The sequence below is a fragment of the Mastomys coucha genome, unplaced genomic scaffold (genome assembly GCF_008632895.1).
Source record: "Mastomys coucha isolate ucsf_1 unplaced genomic scaffold, UCSF_Mcou_1 pScaffold4, whole genome shotgun sequence".
NCBI lineage: Eukaryota > Metazoa > Chordata > Mammalia > Rodentia > Muridae > Mastomys > Mastomys coucha.
In genome coordinates, this window is record NW_022196910.1 from 303,524 (window position 1) to 325,394 (window position 21,871).

At 40.9% G+C, this 21,871-nt stretch overlaps 1 protein-coding gene and 1 pseudogene across 2 annotated transcripts in view; both read right to left on the reverse strand.

Annotated features, from left to right (window-relative positions):
* LOC116076284 (zinc finger protein 709-like) overlaps positions 1–21,871 on the reverse strand; it is a 44,238-nt gene that overhangs the window by 4,191 nt on the left and 18,176 nt on the right. Inside the window, exons 2-3 of one of the 2 annotated variants that reach the window (XM_031349980.1) lie at positions 16,140–16,200; positions 14,213–15,704 (exon numbers count right to left, since the gene is read on the reverse strand). In XM_031349980.1, the coding sequence (XP_031205840.1) occupies positions 14,213–15,704; positions 16,140–16,146 (1,499 nt within the window). In that variant the 5' untranslated portion in view covers positions 16,147–16,200. Of the gene's footprint in view, positions 1–10,564; positions 15,705–16,139; positions 16,201–21,871 lie in introns of those variants that run through there. The other variant, XM_031349981.1, reaches the window with a different exon arrangement.
* On the reverse strand, positions 913–3,077 carry LOC116076187 (annotated as a pseudogene).

Here is a 21,871-nt window from a genome sequence, read left to right on the forward strand (position 1 = left end):
CCCCCGGGGGCCCAGAGTGCTTGGGCCCGGGAGATGCAGCACCAGTTCAGAGGAGATAGCTGCTGCTTTAGACCCAGTATGTTTCACATAACCTCAGATGTACCTCAACTATTGAGCTGCCAGATTTACCATCTCTCTTTTGCAATGACTGTAAAAGTCTGATGCCATTTCTAAGAAATACATTTAGATCCTATACGTCATGTGTCGTCTCTGCCATCATTTCTTCGCCTACGCCTTGTTGACCTGACTAGGACCCCATTTCTCCCGCAGGTTGAGGGAGGCCCAGATCGGCCGGCCTGCGGCAATCCTCTCCTTGTTTTCCTGTGCCCAAATAACCATGAAAACTCAGTACCAACAGCAAGACCAAGAAAGGAGAGCCCCAGGGCCAGACATCTCTCTAGGGAATCAATCACAGGAGAGAGAGCAGAATCTTCTGGTAGGATCTCTGTCACACAACAAGGAGCTCAGAGACTCTGCCATACGGTGAGCCATCCCATCTACACATCCACCCTGATCCCTGGGATGCATGGCTCCTGCCAACCTGATGTCAGTCCTACTTATATAAAAATTATACAAGGTTCCTCAGAGCCTTATGCTGATCTCATAGGAGACTCAAAGATGCTACTGAGAAACAAGTAAAAGGGGAACAAAATCAAGAGTCATTATAGAGACAGCTGGGGTTTGATACTACCGGCCTCAGAGAGTGACAGGAAATGTTATGGACTGCCTAAATTATGCAGAAACATGGGGACCTACAAACAGAACAAACTTATCTGCTTTAGAAACTTATGCTGTTCAAAGACAGATGTCTGCAGAGTACTTGAATAGGTGCCAAACTGGCCACTTAAAGAAACAATGTAAATTGCCCTTGCAACACACCAATACTCAGAATTTTTGTGTGTGTGTGTGGGGGGGGGAGATGTTCTTTTATTTTAAATCACATGGGTGAATAGGCATCAGGCCTGCCCTAATTAATGAGAAACACCGGGAACTGATGAGAGGCCTCACCTTCCCAGGCCTTATTAGGAGAGGGTGGTCTTTGTTTTCCAATGGCCTAGAAGGTGTGTGGCATGGAGCCAGAGCAACTTTCCCTACTCTCTTGTTTTGCTGTGATCTGGAGGCTAACCTCTAGAGTAACAGGAGCTCATCACATAAGCCTGAGTCTGGGTCTAGTCCTCAGCAGGGCCATGTTCATGAAACTAAGCCCCCTCCCATGCTCCCACCCTCCCATTTCCTTTTCATGGATCTCAGACATGTGCCTCAGCCATCATGAGTCTTCACTGTTTCTGGAGTTTGGAGAAGGCAGAACCCCTCCTAGAGGTCTTAGGAGGACCATTCCAGGGTCAGTGCCACCTATCATCTGTAGGAAGACGGCGCCAGCTGTTTAGTGCCTGGGATGATGCTCACACTCTCTGCAAGCCTCTGTCATAGGCTCTTGTCCAAGCAGGGTGAAGGACATGCCTCCTTCACTCTGGTCTCTGCCTCCAGGCTTGAAGAGTGATGTGAGCAATCCTGAGTGAATCTTGGGGGTCTCCCTGGTGAGCTGCTGGCCCTTTTGATGACTTCCATCCACCTTTCAAATGTGTTCTTGCTCTCAGTCTGGAAGAAGTAAACTGAGATTTGAATTGGAGCTTGAAAACGTAGTCTTTGTGGATGCCATCAGCCTCCTGGCGAGGCTCACACTGTACCCAATAGTGGGAGGCTGGCCAGGGGGTGGTCATCCTGATGTGTTTTATAGAAGAACAAGCAGAAGTTGGTAAAGACCACCCACAGCTTCTGCCAGCCATTACTGTTCTTAAACTTTCTCAGCAGATATTCTGAAAGCTGGTTCTCAACAGCTGCACTGTGGTCTGCTCTGGACACACTTGTGTTCTGGTACCAACACACATGCATTGTGGTACTGGCCAGGTGCTGGCTGTTCCCCTCCAGGGAGCCCAGGGTTCCTGGACCATCTTCTGATTCTTCCAGAGAGACTTCATCAGAAGATCTGAGGGTACGAGTATACACCGGGCCTCCCAGCAGAACTGAGGGTGAATCACCAATACTCTTGCCGCCTGGATTGCTGCATTCAGGTTCTGCATCCACTTTTCCTTTTCTAGCGGAGTGCTGGCTGCTACCACGATTGTTTTCTGAGCTGCACAGATGGAGAAACAACGAGGAACAGACCATTCATTCTTACTTTCTTCTACCAGCTTGCCACGGAGTGGAAGGAAGCCATGGATCCGGAAATGACTGGCCCCTGGGACACTTTTGCTTGTATACAGCAACATATCTGAGAACAGAAAAAACATCCTCTGTTGCAGCCCCTTCGCGGGGAGCCTGTGACGGTAGCCCTCACGGATGAACTCCCTTCCAGAAGCAATGAGGTTTTCTATACCGACCAGGTCTCGCTGTAGCTCCGTCAGCTTCTGTAGGTTTTCCAGCCGAGTATGGCTTTGCTGGAGCTCAGTGGTCACTTCTGTGATGGCCTTCAGTGCCTCACGGCCGTCGACGGTACCTCACAGCCGTCGGCGGTGCCTCACGGCAGTCGGCCTAGCCGCGGTGCCCAGGTGAGTAGTGAACTCAGCAGTAGCCTCTGGAGGGGCTTTAGGAGGAATGTGTAGAGAGGCAGGTAGCAGACCTTCTGGAGCTCGAACTCTTTGTAGACCGCCTCCAGCTTTTTACAGTGTTTTGTGGCCTTTTCCAGCTCTGTTAGGACCTCATCGTCTTTGGAAGTAGCTAATAAACTCCTGATGAGGATGTCCCCAATTCGTTGATGATCACCTTTTAAGTGGGCACTAGAGGGCCCTTCCCAGAGTGCCAGCCTCTGTTCCACCTCGTGAAGGAAGCTTCGATGGAACTCGTAGACTGGATCAATGTTGGAGAAAAGCAGGGTCCTCCTCCTTAACCACCACACTTCGGAACCACACAGTGATAACTTCTAAGTCCTTCAGATAGATTCGTTCTGTAGTGAGAATCTCCTTAGCTATGTAATAAGCCTCATCTTCTGGCATGTGCTTGTGTTTCTGCTCTTCTTGGTTGTCCCTCCTGGCTGTACCAGAGCCACTGATGACAGGGCTTAGCAAAGGGGACGAACATCAGGAAGACACTGGGCTAAGGAATGCTGATCTAAGAATGATAAGAATGGCTATGCTTGTCCTACCAACTCTAACCACACCAATCATGAACCAGGAAATTGATTGTGGCCCTTCTTCATGCCTCACAAAACTAAAAGTGTTAAATGCCAAAGCAATAATGTTTATGACTATTTTAGATTGCAATTAATATTTTCTTTCATTTATAAGCTGGTATACAAAAAAAAGTGCTGGTATTGATAGTCTTTGCCTTAAAGATACTGCCATTTCTCTTCCTTATGTCCTTTAAGTCTCACACTTGAGGGACTGGAGAGATGGTTCAGTGGTTAAGAGCAGTGACTGATCTTCTGAAGGTCCTGAGTTCAAATCCCAGCAACAAGATGGTGGCTCACAACCATCTGCAATGAGATCTGATGCCCTCTTCTGGTGTGTCTGAAGACAGCTAAAGTGTGCTTACATATTATAAATAAATATATGAATCTTTAAAAAAAATTTTTTTTTTAAAGTTTCACATTTGACATTGGAAACCTGTACTGCCGTGAACAGTTGTACTTTTATTGGGTCACAGTAGTTTACCCATAAAAAGAATCATATCTCACACAGGAATAACTGATGAAGATTATCCAGTGTAATTACAGTCATAATCACAGTATCCACTGATTGCCAAAGTTAAGTAGGAGAAAAAATGCACAATTATTATTACTGACTTATGTAGTCCTTTCGTTATAACAGGACTTTCTTTGGACCACAAGGAGATGGAATAAAGACACAGTCACCTTTTATTATTTATGAAAACTTAGGCTGTATAGCTTAGGCTTGTCCCGACTACCTTTTATAGCAATTAATCCCATCTATATGAGTCCACATTTGCCACATAGCTCTTCACCTCTCCTCAGTCTCAGCACATCGGACTTCTGCCATGTCTGGGTGGCAGATCTCCTGTCCCTCAATTCTTCCCAGTGGTTCTACCTCTGCCACCTAGCTATAGACCATAAGGTCTTAATAAAGACCTTATAATAAAACCAATCAGAAGATGATGGACGTGTGTTTACCAAACACTGAGACAGGTAATGCTTCATAAATATAACAATACCAAAGTCAGGACAGTACTCAGTTCTCTGCTAATACAGAAATCAGCAGTTGAATGATACAAAGACAGCCTTTAAATACTATACAAAAAGATTATCAACACTTCAGGAAAAAAAATGTGCTTCCCTTCATGAGGGTGGATTTGGTAATATAAGTAAAACTGTAGCTTTAAGCACTTTATTGAAGGAGAATGAAAAACCATTATTTTATTTAAATATAAGAGGAAAACCCTTTACAAGATTAATTGACCCTGGAACTGATATCTCTATTATAACCATAGAAGAATGGCCACCTGAATCCAACCCTGATAGGTTACTAACTCTAGGGAGAGTAAACAATGTGCTACAAGATTACAGTGCATAGGTCCACAGTCATAGTGGCAGGTCTGTTGCCTTATGTAACTCACATTCCTTTCGGGAAGAGACCTTCTGCAACAATATAATGCAGAGATCTACATTTCCTTTTCTAGTGCTACTTACTCTTCATGAGCACAATGGCTTATGGAAAATATGGGCTATCAGAAGGAAAAGGGTTGCAAGGGATTACTGAACCTATACCCCAAATCATAAACTTTTCATTGGACTTTTCACAAGGACAATTGAAAAATGCCACCTATAAAAATTACATGGAAATTCAATGAACCTGTGTGGACACCTCAATATATCCCTTCTAAAGAAAAGTTACATGTTCTTTACAAGTTAATCAGAGAAGATGGGCACTTAGAACCCTCTCCTCTCCCTGGAATTATCCTGTTTTTGTAATTACAAAGAAATCTGGTAAATGGAGCTTATTGATTGACTTGTGGAATGCTAACGGCACCATATGGCAAATGGAACTTTTACAGCCTGATTTACCCAATTCCACAGCTATTAAAGACACAACTTTACGAGTTCGAATTTAAAAGATTCATTTTATACTATACATGTTTATCCTGACATTTTTGTTCCTCACAGAATCCATCATTTTGCCTAACTGGCCGCAGCCCGACTTTGGCTCTACCCACCCCTGACATTGTCTTTCCCATTCCTTCCTCTGGCCCAGTCCTGCTTTCTTTTTCTATGCTTGCCCATCGGACCCTGACTAGCCCTGGCTCCATCCTCCTTGACAAGAGCCCTGCCACCACCTAGAATCTGCCCACCCCTATACTTCCACCCACAATATTCACTCCAACTCTCCCAGCTTCTTGGTTCTGTTCCCAGAGCAGCACACTAACCTAGTTCCTTACTCTATGGCCCTTCGCTCCCCGGTTGCCATGGCTACTACCAGAAAAGACAGATGGCTCCTTACCTCCTATTTCTCCCCCAGCAACTACTGTAGCTTCTGCACCTGCAGAGGCTGAGGTCAGTGCTCTGAGTGCCTGAGGACCCTGGACCCTGAACACAGCCCCAGGACCCAGATCACAAAGCCCAGGACTCTGCACCAAAAGACTTTGGACCCAGGCATACATCTGAGGGCTCTGAGACCCAACAACCCTAAGCCAGAGTACTCGGAACACTGGGAAGTGAGAACCCTGGACCTCGAAAGCACTGGTAGTGCCCTCCCCACCTGTCACTCTAAGCTGTGCACTGAGCAGGCCTCTGCCTCCAAGAGCTGTGGTTAGAAGTGGTTGGGGCTGGATGGAGCTGGCAGAGCCACGTGCAACCTAGTGTCTGAGAGCCATGTCTCAATTCTCCAAAGACACTGAGCACTGTTACATTGACTGAGCATTCATGCTATGTGCCAGTCCCCATTATGTTCTCTTACTAACTCAAAATGCTTTGGCCCAGTGCCCGCTCCATAGAAGATCCTGTTCCAGGTCATCCATTCAATCACTCATTCACGAATTCACTCCTCACTGTGATCCAGTCATTCATCCAATATTTATCAGCTCTGAGCTTGGCACCTTCAATTGTCTTCATGGATTTTTTTTTTTTTGAGTGGTGGAGTGCTATGATGGAAATGAAAGAAACTGAAAATGATAATATGATATTAAATAAAGTGGGCAATGGCCAGTAACAAACAGAGGATATAGGAATGGAGCCTTAGGGACAGCTGGAGGGACAGCAATTCTATACTACAAACAGCATGGACAAATGCCCTGGGGCAGGAGAGAACATAGATTGTTTTAAGGCTGGAGCAGGGAGCTGTGTGTCAGGAGTGAAGAAAGGGTGGAGTAGGGGAGAAGGAAGGATAGGAAGGTAGGTGGTATCACCATACCACCTGCCAGGGAATTGCTTCCCCACACCCAGACTGCATACCCTGGAGCTCCATAACTTGCCTCACTCTACATTCCTTGTGATGTTGCAGGCTTCCAAACTCCTGCAGGTGTCAGCCTATTTTTTTTTGCCTTGGGTACAGGGTCTCCTCAAAGGCATGCAGATGGTCCAGTCCCCTCCCTATCAGTAGATAACACTTTAGGTGAGATCTCTAGGCTGGCACCCTCATAAGTATGAGGCAGAGCCCCACTCCACCCTAGGCTTTTCCTACATCTCTTATGGGAACTATTAATTGTTCAGGCCAGAGGGTAGAGGGCCTCCACCTTCCTGGGGGCCCATCTCTCTTCATGTTTGGACACAGATATCATATGGGGCCCAGGCCAGGATCCACACAAGAAACTCAATGTTGAACTCTCACCCTCATGCTTTGCACAGTAAGTATGCTTTACTCTGGGAGCCATGCCCCAGCCCCTGACCCTTTACATAAAACCCACTGAGTGGACTTTATCCTAGGATTTTCTTACATGTGGTTTATTACATGGAGTCCAACCAGGGAAAGGTTTTCAGTCCTCCAATTAGCTTTTCTTTGTCTGTTCTGAGACAAGGTCTGGTGTAACTCACCATGGTCTCAAACTCAGTACTGTAGCTGAGAGTGACACCAAATTCCTGAACTTCCCACTGCTTCTCACTGAGTGCTTGATGACTGGAGTGAGCCACCACACCTGGTTTTTCCTAGGCTGATGATAGAAGTCAGAGCTCTGAGCATTTTAGGCAAGCAGACTAGAAAATGAGCTCCAGCCTCAGGCCCTGACTGCTTTCATATCTTAGACTTGATATCTCTCTCTGCACACCCCCTTCTTTACTTTACACAATGTTATTATACCACACTCAGCCAAGAAGTGGCTCATGACAAATTTGTCAATAATATTCTGGGGTCTGTTTTGGAAATACATAAACTATGAAATCAAGAAGTGGTCTTCCCTCAGGCTAAATCTGTTCCTTAAAGAGATGGAAACTGAGCATCTTGGCTCACTCATGCAATCTCACCACACAGAATGCTGAAGCAGGAGGAGTCTGAGTCCCAACTCAGTCAGTAGTGCATTGCAAATTCAGGTGAGAGTAGAGTACAATGTGATATCCTGCATAAAAATAAATGAACAAATAGATAAAATGGATAGAATCTAACCTTCCTAAAGTATGGACTCAGATTGATTTCACCCTGGTGCTTTGGCATTGGTGTGTGAAGATTACTAGTCCTGACAGGAGAGAGCTTTGTCATTATCAAACTCAAAAACAACTTGATTTTGTTACATTTTTATGCATTTGTGTGTTTATTCCTTCTGAATGGGTATAAATGTGTGCACACATGCTGCAGGATGGAAAGTGGCTCTATCTTCTGCAGTGCACGTGTAGAGGTCAGAGGAGAGTGTGCAGGAGTTGGTACCCCATAGATTCCAAGAGTTGAACTCAGGTCATATGGCATGGCTGAGAGCAATTTTAAGCATTTCTTTTAAAGTGAGATTAGAACTTTCGACATCTGCTTGTCCTGTAGGATTGTGTGGTAAGCCTGTAATGTGCTTATCATAATATGCAAAGAACTGCCTAATCTTCTGGAGAAATATGCAGAGATATTATCGGTCTTAATTTTTACAGATAATCTGCATAATAGCCTTTATTTCCAGTAAATGTGCAATTACTGAATCGCCCTTTTTAGAACTCAAACCAGTTGCCCATTAAAACCGAGTGTATATCAATGGTATAGTGTACAAACTTCAGTTTTCCAAATACATCCATATGCCAAATTCATTTCTTTTCTGGTAACCCTATGGTTACTTCCAGTGTGTGATGGAATTTGGTTATACAAAAAAATAAGTAGGATATTTTCTTATAATTTCCTTGGCTTCTTGGCAGGTAATAGAAATTTTTTTCTGTAACCTTTATTGTTAACATGATATATTTCATGAAAATTTGAGGCTTCTAACATACTTCCTATTAATAACTGGTCAATTTCTTCATTTCCTTGTGCCAATAGTCCCGACAAGCTTGTTGAGGTCTGATATAGGTGTCATATAATGGATGGCTTCTATTTCATATTGCCTGTTACAGTTGCATATGTAACAAATGTAATTTTGAATTGTCAGGAATAAATTTAACAGTTTCTATATGCAAAACAACCTTCTCTGCATACTGAGAGGCAGTAATTTTATTAAGAGATTCAGGAGATCTAGTAATACCGTGAGAACTGCACACAGCTCTGATTTTTGGAATATATGGGCTGTGGACTCCTTTGCTCGTTTTGTCTGACTTGCATCCATATAGAATGTACGTGTTTTAGGAACTGGTGTTCCCTTTATATGTGGGAAAATCTAATTAGTTCTTTTTGTAAACTGAAGATGCTTGCTTTTAGGGTATTTGCTGTTAATTTATCCCCAATAGTTGCTACAAGCTTTTTGTTAATCTTATTGATCACTCATAATGACATAATCATCGTATCAGTATAAAATTCTATGATGCCTGTGGGTCGGTGCCTAACAATTGGTGTAGTCTTACTCTATCTTTTATGATTAAATCAGAAACTTTTTCTATTTAAGTCTTTAACTCTTTACTTTGTGTACTAAGGAAGTCCATCCAATGACCATGTTTGCAAGGGAGCCAGTATGAGAATGAGTTGATGGCAAAATAACCAAAATACAATCAACTTCATGATCTCTGTGATCCGCATATGCGTCTTGTAGTCTGTTCACCAGCGTTAACTCTTACTTTGCTTCACCTGTTAACCATTCTAGACTGTTTAAGTCTAAATCTCCTTGTAATGTTTGAAACAAATTACTCAACTCTTGAGCAGTTAATCCAATGGTAGGTGGTAGCCAATTAATATCTCCCATTAGTACTTGAAAACCAAAGATTATGCAGCTGATCTCTTCTAATCTGTACCTTTTGTACTTGAATTCTTGGTTGACTTATTTTATATCCAAATAGTTAATAGAATCTCCTCACTGTAGTTTTTTCAGGAGCAATCTCTAATCCCCAGCATGGCAGAATTATTTCCTTAAACTTTTTCTCTAGGCCAGGCGGTGGTGGCGCATGCCTTTAATCCCAGCACTTGGGAGGCAGAGGCAAGTGGATTTCTGAGTTCGAGGCCAGCCTGGTCTACAGAGTGAGTTCCAGGACAGCCAGGGCTACACAGAGAAACCCTGTCTCAAAAAAACAAAAACAACAACAAAAAAAAAAACCAAAAACACTTTTTCTCTAAAATATTTCTTCAGAACCTGACAACAAAATATCCATGTAATGATAAACAATGGTTTGAGGATATTACCTACAAATTATTTCTTATGGTTGTTGGACAAAATATTGACATAAAGTCAGACTGTTTAATCTTGCTTATGGAACTTTCCACTGATATCTTTTTACTGGATGATCATTATCATAAGTAGGTACTTAGAAGCAAACTTTCCCCTATTCTGCTCATGCAAGGAAATAGTTAAAAAAAATCAAACTTTTAAATAAATTACTATCTGTGGCCACAGCTTAGGGAATAAAGAAGGTGACGGAATTTCAGGCTGTAAGGGGCACACTAGTTCAATTATTCTATTCACCACTCTTAAATGTGTTAACACTTTCCTTTTTTTCCTGATTTCTTTTTTTATAAAAACATAAAGGAATGCCATGGACTAGCAGACACTCTGTCTGTTGCCCCTGCAGCTGCTCTTGCACCAGTTGCTCAAGTGCCTATATTTGCACTTTGTTAAGGGCCATTACCCAGACAGGCATTCCAGTCAACCACTTTAAGGGTAGGGCCACTGGTACTTCAGTGGTGGCCTCCCGTATAAATCTGGAAACTCAATCCCTGTGATGTCTTGTGTTTGGACAATTGGCAGACTTGAGTTATTTTTGATGATGCATAGCATGTACCAGTTCAGCCCTAATTTCATCGTGGGATTGTAGTAATATTAATCTGAGCCCACTGTTGTAAAAGATCCCTTCCCTATAAACATATGGGTAGGACAGTCACATAGGCTTTAACTTTCCTTTTTGACATCCCAGTCTCACATATTTGACCCATAGTACATTTTGTCTGGAGATAACTTTCCAGTTTCTAGAAACTGTGTATAAACCTTTGGAAGTGGCCATTCTGAATTTCAAGATTTTTGATAAATAATAGTTATATCCCCTCCTGAGTCCACCAAACATACTATTTCCATACCATTTACTTGCAATTTTAATTTTGGCCTATAATCATTAAACTGTTTGCCGGAACAGGTTTTCCCAGTACTTCCAAACCCTCCTATTCTTTCCACTTGACCCATTTTGACTTTGATGTAGGGAAACAGTGAGAGCTGAGCAATTCCTATCATCTGCATTAAATTCCATCTGTGTTTTTACATAGGCTATAATTTTAATTTCCCTTTTGAAGTCTTCATCTTTAATTTCTGGATAGACAATGAATCCTTGAGAAATCAGTCTGCACATTCCAAAGATCCCTACTGTCCTGGCAGCCAAAGGACCATAAACTCCAATATATATTTTTATGACATTGAGTTTTGGGGGATACAGTACGAAGTTTATCTATGGTCAGGTCTAGAGCAGCATTGCCTGCAGTAGCTTGCCTTGGTCCAATGGGAACCCTTGCCACATTCCCTGAACGTAGTTTGATGACTAGGCTGTCTTTCTGGTGTTTATGTAGAAAACCATTACCCTTAAAGATGCCTTGTTTACTTTTTCAGTGCCAAGTAAACATATTTCTTGCATTTAACACACTGGCATTTTGTGATCTGATATCTATAATGGCTTGGTCACCCTCTCTTTTCAAATGAATGTATTTCATACAATTAAAGCATTTTGATATTAGAGACCTCTAGCTATAGTTTGATCTATGCGATGAGCATGGTACTCATTAGAACCAATATCAGTCTTATCTTTTATCCACTCACCCATGTGTGCTTTCCAAGCCTTTGATGGTGTAATACCTTCTTTACATTCTGCATTTGTATTTTCCTCTGCTAAGGTTTCTATCAACACCTGCTTTACACCAGGGTCTGAGAAGGCCTTCTTTACAGCTGAGACTAATCTTTGTTTAAAAAAAAAAAAATCAGTGAAGGCTTCTTCAGATCCTGATATAATCTTTGTAAGTGAGGTGGATCTTATATATCATTCTTCTCAAATTTGTCCCAAGCTCTTAAAGCTACTAAGCAGCATTGTTCTATAGTAACCAAGTTGAATTGCTTTTGTTCTTGTATGTCAAAGTACTGCCCTTTGCCTAGCAACTGGTCTTTTGCGATATTCATCCCCCTCATACCATTTCACTTTTCAATATTCACAGCTCCTTCCTTTCAGCATGTGTAAAGGTATATTTCTATTTTGAGTAGACTAGTCATTTAGAATTTGTTTCAGGTAAGATGAAGTCATCCCATATGAAACCATGGCCTCAACAGGACGCCACCCTAGCTTGTCATAACTCTGTTTCACCCTATTAGCAGGCGTATGCTGCATAACTCCTGGGAAAGATGATAGTGATTTTGTATCTGCAGGCTGTCCCACCTCCCACTCCGGTGGTGCAGTAGTTTTGAAATTAACCCTTTCTCTTGAAGTTGGCTGTCTCATCAGATGGCCATCCTTTCTTTCCATCTTTTCCTGGACCTGAGGACCCTCCAGAGCAGTTTCTTTCCCACTTTATTCCTATCAGGAAGTTCTCCTATCTTGTGCAGTCACCTGGACTGAATCTTTTTGTTCTCCTTTTTTCCAGTGCTTTTAGTTTCCAAAGTGCATCAACTTCCACCTGCAATTTTTCCAGTAGCCCTGACAATTCTGTAAACCTTTCAAAAAAAGAAAGAGCAGAGTGAACACTTTTGTTTTCTCATCGCTGCCATTTTTGTTTCTTACTCCCTCCATTTTCACTCCCAATTTTTCAAACTGCTAAGCCTTTCTCCCTACCTTTTTTGAGACAGGATATGGGGAGAAAAAAAAGAAAAAAGAAAGAAAGCAAAAAAATATATAAATATAAACAAGAAAAACAACATAAAACAAAACAAAACAAACACAGAAGCTCCTCCCTGGGAACAAATAGTGAAATATCCCAAGGTAAGCAGCCACAATGAATGTTTTGCTGGCATCTTGAAACAAAAATCCCTTTCTTCATTCCCAGCTGTTTCCTCTATGATTTGAAATAAAATGTTCCATTCTGGCTAGCTCCATGTATGGGTGTCAATAGTACCCACTGTTTGCTACTTTGTAGGTTATTTCTTCTACCCTTCTCCACCCCTCTTCCTCTTCCCTTTCAACCTCCTAGTACTAAATCTGAAAGGAAAAAGGTCATGGGGGAAAGGAAGCAATGTGATCATTAGACTACTTCCTGCTGAGTTCCTTGGGACAAAGTTGATCTTTGCCATCAGGATATCTAATTTGTTCTTTTTGTTTCTTTGAGCAATAGCATTCAACTACCAACCATCAACCCACACTGCCTCTTGGGGCCATAGCATTTATACAGATGCCCTCTGAAAAGTCTCCAGAATTCCAAACATGACACAACTGAAGCAACTATCTGCCACTGTGAAAAATGACATACGAGGCAAATCACAGAAGCTCCATAAACTCACACCTGGGATTAAAACAAAAATATATTCCCATAATGTTCCTGTGTTTTTTAAAGAAACTAAAATTACAAAATTCTCATACTTCTAGATTATATTTTTAAAAGATCCATAATAGGAGATATGCTTGTTTGGTTTGGGGGCTTTTTAGTTGTTATTGATGTATTTGGGTCTTGTTTGTTGTTTTGAAATTTCTGAGACAGGGTCTTTCTTCATAGCTATGCATCCTGGATCTAACTATGTAGTTCAAACTAGCCTGAAACTCATAAAAATTTGCCTGACCCTGTCTCCAAAGTGCCGAGATTACAGCCATGGACCACTACACCCAGGTGAGATGTTTTTAAAATGATCTATCTTTTAAAAAATGAGACAAAGAGAATGAAAGGATGATGCAAGATTCAAACGGGAGCCACCATTCTTTGAAGAGACAGAAACCCCTTGGAATACTAGAATGCACTCATTATGGCTGGCAAAGCATTTACGTTCTCAATGTTTTGGTTATTTCCTTTCATTTCACCTGTGATAAGTTTGTCTGTGTGCACACACCTGTGCTATGTTATGCACGTGTGTCAGAGGACAACTTACAGTGTCTCTTCCCTATTTCCTTGAGCAGAGGTGTAGAGATCAAACACAGGTAGTCCAGTTTTCCAGCATGTGCCTTCAACTATCGAGTGAAATCACTGGCCCTTAATTACCCATCCAATATATACTTGTATATATGTACCATTACGTGTGTGCATATGACACAGCCCAACTGTAAAAATCAGAGGAAAACTTGCATGAGTAATGTGAGTTTCCACATTACACATACACTCAGGTCGTTAGGCTTAGCAGTAACCACCTTCAGTCACCGAGATGCTTCTCTGCTCTTCATTTGTGCTTCTGAGAAAGTGTTAAGAACAAGTAATAAGGTAACCCATAAAAAAGATGGCAGTATTAATATCATTTTCATTTGCAAGTAGGTTTTGTTATTAAAATTATTCTGTGTTCCTCTATTCTTGGATGACAATTGTAAACAAGACAATAATTTAATGATGAAATGATTCTACTAATCTTACATGATTCCCAGTGAGATCACTCAGTGGGAAAAATGTACTTGGTGTATAAGGCTTTACTGCATTTATTGGATTCATGTTGTTTCTAACCAGTAGGAATTCTCTCATGCCTTTGAAGACCATAACATGCAGAAGCATTATCACTTGATTACATTCACAGGGTTTCTCTCCAGTACGAGTTCTTTGATATGTCTCAATATTAAACTTACATGCCAAAGCTTACTGCATCAATTACATTTGTAGGGTTTCTCTCCACATGACTTTTTTTTGTGATTACGAAGATTCCTGTGACATATAAAGGTTGTCCCCATTGACTACACTCATAGTTTCTTTCCAGTATGATTTCTTTTGTGTATTTGAAGATGATTGCAACATGCAAAGGCTTTACCACACTGTTAATTTGATTTCTTAACAGTATGATGTTTTCTATGATATCGAAGACTACTACGACTTGCAAAGGCTTTACCACATTGATTACACTCATAAGGTTTCTCTCCACTATGACTTCTTTCATGTACTTGAAGACTAAAGCGACGTGTAAAGGCTTTACCACACTGATTACATTCATAGGGTTTCTCTCCAGTGTGAGTCCGTTCATGCCTCTGAAAACTACTGCAATGTACAAATGCTTTTCCACATTGATTACACTCATATGGTTTCTCTCCAGTATGGATTCTTTCATGTATATACAGATCACTTCGACGTGCAAAGGCTTTACCACATTGATTACATTCATAAGGCTTCTCTCCAGTGTGAGTTTTTTCATGTTTTTGAAGACTACTGCTACATGCAAATGCTTTACCACATTCAATGCAATGATAGGGTTTTTCTCCTGTATGAGTTCTTTTGTGTAGTAGAAGACTACTGCGACATGCAAATGCTTTGCCACATTCATTACAGTCATAGGGTTTCTCTCCTGTATGAGTTCTTTCGTGTATTTGAAGAGAACTGTGACTTGGAAAGGCTTTACCACATTGAGTACATTTGAATGGCTTTTCTCCAGTATGACTTCTTTCGTGTATATAAAGATTACTGCTATATGCAAAGGCTTTACCACATTGACTACATTCATATGGTTTTTCAAGGGTATGATGTTCTTCATGATTTTGAAGACTTCTATGACGTGCAAAGGCTTTACCACATTGATTACACTCATAGATTTTCTCTCTAGTGTGACTTCTTTCATGTTTTTGAAGAGCATTGCTATATGCAAAAGCTTTGCCACACTGATTACATCCATAGGGTTTCTCTCCAGTGTGCTTTCTTTTATGAATTTGAAGATTACTGCTACTTGCAAAGGCTTTACCACAGTCACTGCAATCATAGGGTTTCTCTCCTGTATGGGTTCTTTTGTGTAGTAGAAGATTACTGCTACATGTAAATGCTTTACCACATTCATTGCAATCATATGGTTTCTCTCCTGTATGAGTTCTATTGTGTATTTGAAGAGAATTGCGGCTTGGAAAGGATTTACCACAATGATTACATTCATGTAGTTTTTCTCTAGTATGTTTTTTTTCATGTTTTCGAAGATGACAGAAATTTGTAAAGATTTGACTACATTGCTTACATTCATAGGGTTTCCCTTCAGTATGGATTCTTTCATATATTTGAAGAAACCTTTTATCTGCAAAGGTACATTGCTTCTTTCCATATCCCTTAAGTTCACAAGGCTTGTATCCAGAGTAACAGATGTTACGTCTATCAAAGGAGAGAGAACAAAAGGTCATAGTGCATTCACACAGGTTAACACTTTGTTCCCCTAGACATGTGCTATAGAGATTAAGATTTTTCCACAATAATAACTTTCTTGCTTCCTATAAACTGTGTGTCACACTAAACTTTGGAAAATCATTGTAAGCGTATGAGTAACACTAGCTTTACTATGAACTATTTGCTTATAAAAGGTCTAGGACATAAACCAAATACCAAATCAATGTGTATGCTTTTTATGATAATTGAATGGCATGAAACTAAATGGAGGTCAGCTACCTGAAACTCAAAGACATGGTCTTGTGAGTATTTAATAATCATTAAAAACATAAAGCTGTGCTTATTTCTACTGTTGCTTTTCTTCAGACTTCAGTTCCCTTTAAATCAGTGATGCATTTGTATCAGCTTTCACATGAAATTTACCTTCCATATCTTCTAGAGCGTTGAGAGTGTTCCTCACTATTCAGGTCTTCCAATTTGCATCCTAAAATATGATACCAGAAATTTTATTTATTTTTTATTTTTTTATTTTTTTATAAATCTTGGGTCTCTTTGATTTTCCCCATTAATTAATTAATTTATTCATTTTACAACCTGATTGCTACCTCTCCTCTTCCAGTCCCCCCCACACACACACACAGTTCCTCCCTCCTTCCTGGAAGAGTGGGAAACAACTCTCCCCACTCCAGGTATCTGGCACATCAAGTCTCTGCAGGGGTAGGCATATCCTCTACCATTGAGGCCAGATATGGCAGCCCAGTTAGGGGAACAGATCCCACAGACAGGTAACAGTTTTTTGGACAGTCCCTGCTCCAGTTGTTGGGGACCCACATAAGACCAAGCTGCACATCTGCTACATATGTACAGGGGACCTAAGTCCAGCCCATATATGATTTTTGATTGGTGGTTCAGTGTCTGAGATTCCCCAAAGGTCCAGGTTTGTTGACCTGTTGGTTTTCCTATGGAGTTCCTGTCACCTTCAGAGCCCTCGATCTTTCCCCTAAGTCTTGCATTAGAGCTCCTAAACTCTGTCCGACATTTGGCTGTGGGCCTCTGCATCTGTTCAGTCAGATGCTGGGTGGGGCCTCTCAGAGGACAGTTGCAGCAGGTTCTTGTCTGCAGACATAGCAGAGTATCAATAGTGTCATGGGATGGGGTTCAAATCAGGGCTGTTAGTGCTTGGCTGCTCCTCAGTCTCTGCTCTACCTTTGTCCTTGCATGTCCTGTAAACAGGACAAAGTTTAGCTCCACTGGGGGTCCTGCCTGGATCCAGGAGGTTGCCTAGTCAGCTTCTCTATTGCCACTGCTATGAGTCTCAGCTGAGGTCACCACCATAGAGTCCTGGGAGTCTCCTCCATCACTAGTCTCTGGCATGTTCTAGAGATGATCCCACCCCTCACTCCCCACCCTCAGCAACTATAGACTTCCATTCACTCTCCTGGCTTCTCTCCTGTCTCTCCCCACTCCTGATCCTGAATGACCCCCAGTCCCTTTTTCATCCTCTCTCCATCCAGTTCTGTCCCTCCATCGTCCCTCTTTTAAGTGAGATTCAAGCATTCTCACTTGGCTCTTCATTCTTGTTCAGCTTCTTTGGGTCTAGTGAGTGTATCATGGGTATCCTGTAGTTTATTGTCAATATCCACTTATAAGTATATACCATGCATGTCTTTTTGGGTCTTGGTTACCTAACTCAGGATATTTTTACAGAAAATATAATAGTATAATATAACTGACCCCAAAATTTCTACCAGAGAGCTCCTACAGCTGATAAACACTTTCAGCAACATTGCTGGATACAAATTAAAACAAAAAACAAAAAACAGTAGACCTCCTTTATACAAATGACAAACAGGCTGAGAAAGAAATTAGAGAAACAACAGTCTCCAGGGGCGGTGGTGGAGCACACCTTTAATCCCAGCACTTGGGAGGCAGAGGCAGGCGGATTTCTGAGTTCGAGGCCAGCCTGGTCTACAGAGTGAGTTAAAAAAAAAGAGAGAGAGAGAGAAACAACAGTCTTCACAATAGACACAAATATGAAATGCCTTGGTATAACTTTAACCAAGCAAGTGAAAGACCTGTATGATAAGAACTTCAAGTCTCTGAAATAAGAAATTGAAGAATAAATCCAAAGATGGAAATATCGTCTATGCTCATAGATTGGTAGGATTAACATAGTGAAAGTGGACATCTTACCAAAAGCAATCTACAGACTCAATGCAATTCCCATCAAAATTCTGACATTTTTTTTTATAGACCTTGAAAGAGGTCTCAACTTCACACAGAAAAACAAATACCCAGGACAGTTAAAACAGTCCTGTATAATAAAAGAACGTCTGGAGGCACCACCATCCCTAAGCTCAAGCTGCCCTGCAGAGCAACAGTAATAAAAACTGCATGGTGTAGAAACAGACAGGCTGATCAATGGAACCAAATCAAAGAAATAAACTCACACACCTATAGACGCTTGATTTTTGGACAAAGAAGGTAAAACCATAGAATGGAAAAAAGAAAGCATCTTCAACAAATGCTGATGTAACTGGATGTCTGCATGTAGAAGAATGCAAATAGATTCATATTTATCAGCCTGCACAAAACTCAAGTCCAAGTAGATCAAAGACCTCAACCTAAAACAGCTACAATAAATCTAATAGAGGAGATAGTGGGAAATAGCCCTTGTCGTGATATGTATAGTAAAGCCTTTGTGTCTGGCTTTAAGTGGAATGTTTCAGCGAAGCTTTTCCTAAGTTTGGGTCAATCAGCAGAGGCTGAGAAACTGTTCTGAGGCTGTTTGAACATAGAACTGCACCAACCGTGCTCTGAAGACACTCCTGGGAGACCTAATTATGGCTAGCCATGGTCAAAAGGGACTGAGGTATATGTGGGTCGTCTGCTCACTGGGAGCAAAGGCAACATAACTTTAGTAGCTGCAACCTTTCACAGCCACAATTACCCTTGTGTAAAATCCAAATAAAGTAGCCTTTGTGGTTAGCCCTGGGGTTGCTTGTAATTTGATGCAAATTCCACTCTCCTGGGAGGAGTTTCGAACTAGGAATGGGTAACTTACTCAGGTGACTTCTTGTGAACCATCCCTAATGAATAAAGGAGCCAATCACTGGGCGAGTAGGTGGGACTCCCGGGTTGGATAGTGGAAGAGAGGAAAGAGAGAGGGTCCTTTTGAACAGGGATAGCATGAGGACAAGATGTTAACTACTATTGTCTCCTGGTTTCAATGGTGGATCCATCAGGATTCGCCACCAGAGGATTTAGATTTAATAAGGCTTACAAGATTAGGATTCTAGTTGTTGCGCCCAATGATTGAGTTTACCTTTGTTTCTGAACTAAGTTTGTGTTGCATTTTCCTTCGAGGTGTCTCGTCTGGGTTCAAGAGAAAAAGGTACTGCAGCAAAGCGTGATTTTGCCGGATGTGCACCACAAAGGTCGTGGGAGTTTTGAAGCATGGGGCTGGCGTGGTAGCAACCCACCAATAGGAACTTAGCGAACTGGGTGGAAAGATTTTGGAGCTGAGTGAGAGTCTCCATGAGATAATAACTGGTCAACGAGACTGCGGGGGGGGGGGGGGGGGGGGGGGGCGCTGAGAGTAGCAGGGAGAAAAGCACAGGAACTTGGAGTCCCTTTTTAATATTTCCAGCAACAAACAACTGGAGTGAGCTAGCTGGATGTCAGTCTTTTCCAAGAAGGCTGAACCCCTCTGCTCCTTCGAAAAATGAAGACTTAGCATATTGGTGAGCTTCTCTCTACTGCAGCACCTACAACCAATATCAATCAATCAATGGTGCCCAGGAGGGGGAGGAATTCACTCAACAGGATTGGGATTGAAAGAAGTTGTACTTACAAGGAGGTTAAGTGTGCCTTCAGGGTATGGCAAAGGTCATGGGAAATTTACCAGCTGGTCTGAGTAATTTCTCATCTCAAGAGCAGAAGTATGTGCAGTTACTTCAAGGTTTATTGGAAGGAAGTAGAATAAAAGTGAAAGAAAGATTATTGAGCTCTTTGCACTAATTAATTAATTTGCATTGTCTATGGTTTAAACCATCTCCAAATATTCAATTAAAATTGTCAGTGTGGAAATAAGTGCTAAGGTCTTTAAAACAGGCCCACCAGAAAGAAGAGTAAATACCTATAAAGATTTGGCCTTTATGTACTTTAATTTCAAATGTCTCAGAACCATTACAGAATGAACAGTCAGAAGCATAGATCTAGTGCACAGTACGATAATCTGTCAACAAGTGAGAAGGGTAATTCAGAAGAGACTGGAAGGGAGGATGGGGAGGAATTTCCTCCGCCTCCTTCACATGAGATAGACCTAAAAAAGGAACATACTGAATTTACTGCACAACTTCAAATATTAAGTAAACAAGTATAAAAGCTCTCAAGACTTCCCAAAAGAAGAAAGGTATGAAAATTTAAAAAAAAAAAAAAGTTACTTCCCAAAAGATGAGAAAAGGTCTGAAGACAAAATTTTTAAAAAAGAAAAAAAAAAGAGGTACTTAACAAATTAAACCAAGTAGACCCCTTCTCACTAAAAAGAGAAGTATTCCATGACTTTAAGAACCTAGAATAGAGTTGAGGAACCAGGAAAAAGGACTATCTCTTTAACTAAATTCACCTAAAATCCTGGGGAGGTTTATACTGACTTTTTGTAAAAATTAACTTCAACAGTGCAAAGAGCAATAGCAGATCCAGATATAAGAAAGGTGTCACCTGAATCTTTGGCTTTTGAAAATGCAAATAAAGAATGGTAAAAGTGATAAGACTGTTAAAAGCTCAAGATGGTGCCTCCTTAGCTGAATGCTACTGCTGATATTGGATGTGCTGCATATAATGCAACTTTAATTGGACAAACAGCTTAGCTAAATGTTTTATATCGCACGCGCGCGCACACACACACACACACACACACTGCTCTAACTGTGGGAGGCTTGGACATCTGACAAAAAGAATGCAGATGCTTGCTTACTACAGGAAATGCCTCATTTCAAAACAATCAGCCACCAAGAACTTGTAATAGATGTGGAAAAGGCAGACATTGGGCTAATGAATGCTGATCAGTAAGAAAAGTCCCATGCAATTTCTTATCTTCAGGAAATCAGATAAGGCCTACCTTGGGGCCCAAGATCAAACAACTTGAGCCTATAGTATCCTGCTAGCAATGCAACAGTTCATCAACAAGGCAATTAGGGGTGTGAATTTAATACTGGAGATGTAATCTATGCTACTTCAGGTACTGCTGCTCTTTACTTAGCAGTGGGTAAGTATCTTACACTGTCTTCACAAATTCCTTGTTATAAAATACCCACTGGTGTGTACGGTCCTATTCAAACAGAAACAGTGGGAGTAATTTTGTGAAGATTAAGTGTTTGTTGTACTTGCAAGATTAATAAATGAAAATTATCAAGGTTAAATTAAAACCATGGCTTATGTTAAGAAAACCATACAATTAGAGCAGGTGATAGGATTGCTCAATTATTATTACTACCATATCATAAAGGTAAAGCAGCTTTAATAAAAAGGACAGAACAGATTCTCCCATGGATTAAAAAAAGTCACTGATAAAGCTTGGAGCTTTAACATTTTACACTGATGCAAATTAATTAGGAATGGGAAGTTATAAATCAGGAAATATAAGTAACATATTTTAAAGCCCCTATTCTGTTCAAAAAATCAAAACTGTATGCAATTCTTATGGTATTATTAGATTTTTTTTCCCGAAGCCCTTAACATTATTGCTGATTCTCAGTATGCAGAAGGACTTGTCTTACACATAGAAACTGCTGAACTTGTTCCTGATAACTCAGAATTACCCTTATTATTTATGCAATTACAACAGGCAATTAAAGATAGAAATTACCCATATATATAAACCACATTCCTTCTCATACTGGATTTCTAGTTCTACTGATTCAAGGTAATGGTGAAATATATCAATTATTAATAGAAATGGATTAGAAGCATCAAGTAAGAGCTTAAAGAGAAGTTTCTCAGTTACATGGCTATAAACTTAAAAAAAAAATCACTAAAAATTATCCTAGTTGTTCCATATATAATCAAACTCCTTTACCTGCAAGCAGTAATCCCGGAAGTGAACAAAGAAATAAAATTTAGCAAATAGATGTATTTCATTTAACAGAATTTGG